This window comes from Pygoscelis adeliae, unplaced genomic scaffold (assembly GCF_000699105.1).
Source record: "Pygoscelis adeliae isolate BGI_AS28 unplaced genomic scaffold, ASM69910v1 Scaffold257, whole genome shotgun sequence".
NCBI lineage: Eukaryota > Metazoa > Chordata > Aves > Sphenisciformes > Spheniscidae > Pygoscelis > Pygoscelis adeliae.
This window is the reverse complement of record NW_008825215.1, coordinates 488,560-488,979: the sequence shown is the minus strand read 5'-3', so window position 1 is coordinate 488,979 and position 420 is coordinate 488,560. Positions and strand designations below refer to the sequence as shown.

The 420-nt window shown below is 54.8% G+C and overlaps 1 protein-coding gene across 1 annotated transcript in view; it reads right to left on the bottom strand.

Moving 5' to 3' along the window:
• Positions 1–284: 284 nt before the first annotated feature.
• LOC103921213 (ly6/PLAUR domain-containing protein 2-like) overlaps positions 285–420 on the bottom strand; it is a 4,844-nt gene continuing 4,708 nt past the window's right edge. Inside the window, 1 exon segment of the mRNA XM_009329139.1 lies at positions 285–420. This exon segment is cut by the window's right edge and continues 34 nt beyond it. Coding sequence (XP_009327414.1) covers positions 285–420 — 136 coding nt within the window.

The following is a 420-nucleotide window of genomic DNA, read 5'->3' as shown; positions in this document are numbered from 1 at the left end:
TGCTCCCCACAGAGGAAAGCTGTAGGGGGAAAGGTGGGTCCTGAAGGCCAGAAGCAGCTGAAGGTGAGGAACATCTGCTTAGCAGCTGGAAACTGGAAATTGGAGGGTTTTAGGTCCAGGTGCCCAAACTCTTGGCTTGAATCCACTTCAATTCACAGCACTGAAGATGGGTGAAGCCACACATCAGCGAAGAAGGTTATTCCCAAGGCATCTAAGAGTTCACGAGGCAGCTTGGCAGAGAGAGGAGTGGGGATGTTTTGGCTGGAGCATGGGCACTTATGGCACTACAGAGTGCACTGGAGGAGCGTGCCAACAACCATGGCCATCAGACCCAGCGCTGCAGAGTTGCTTCCCACCCCACTGACACTCCTGGTGTCATCGGTGCAGAGGTCAGTGTAGCAGCATGACGTGGGCCTGGTC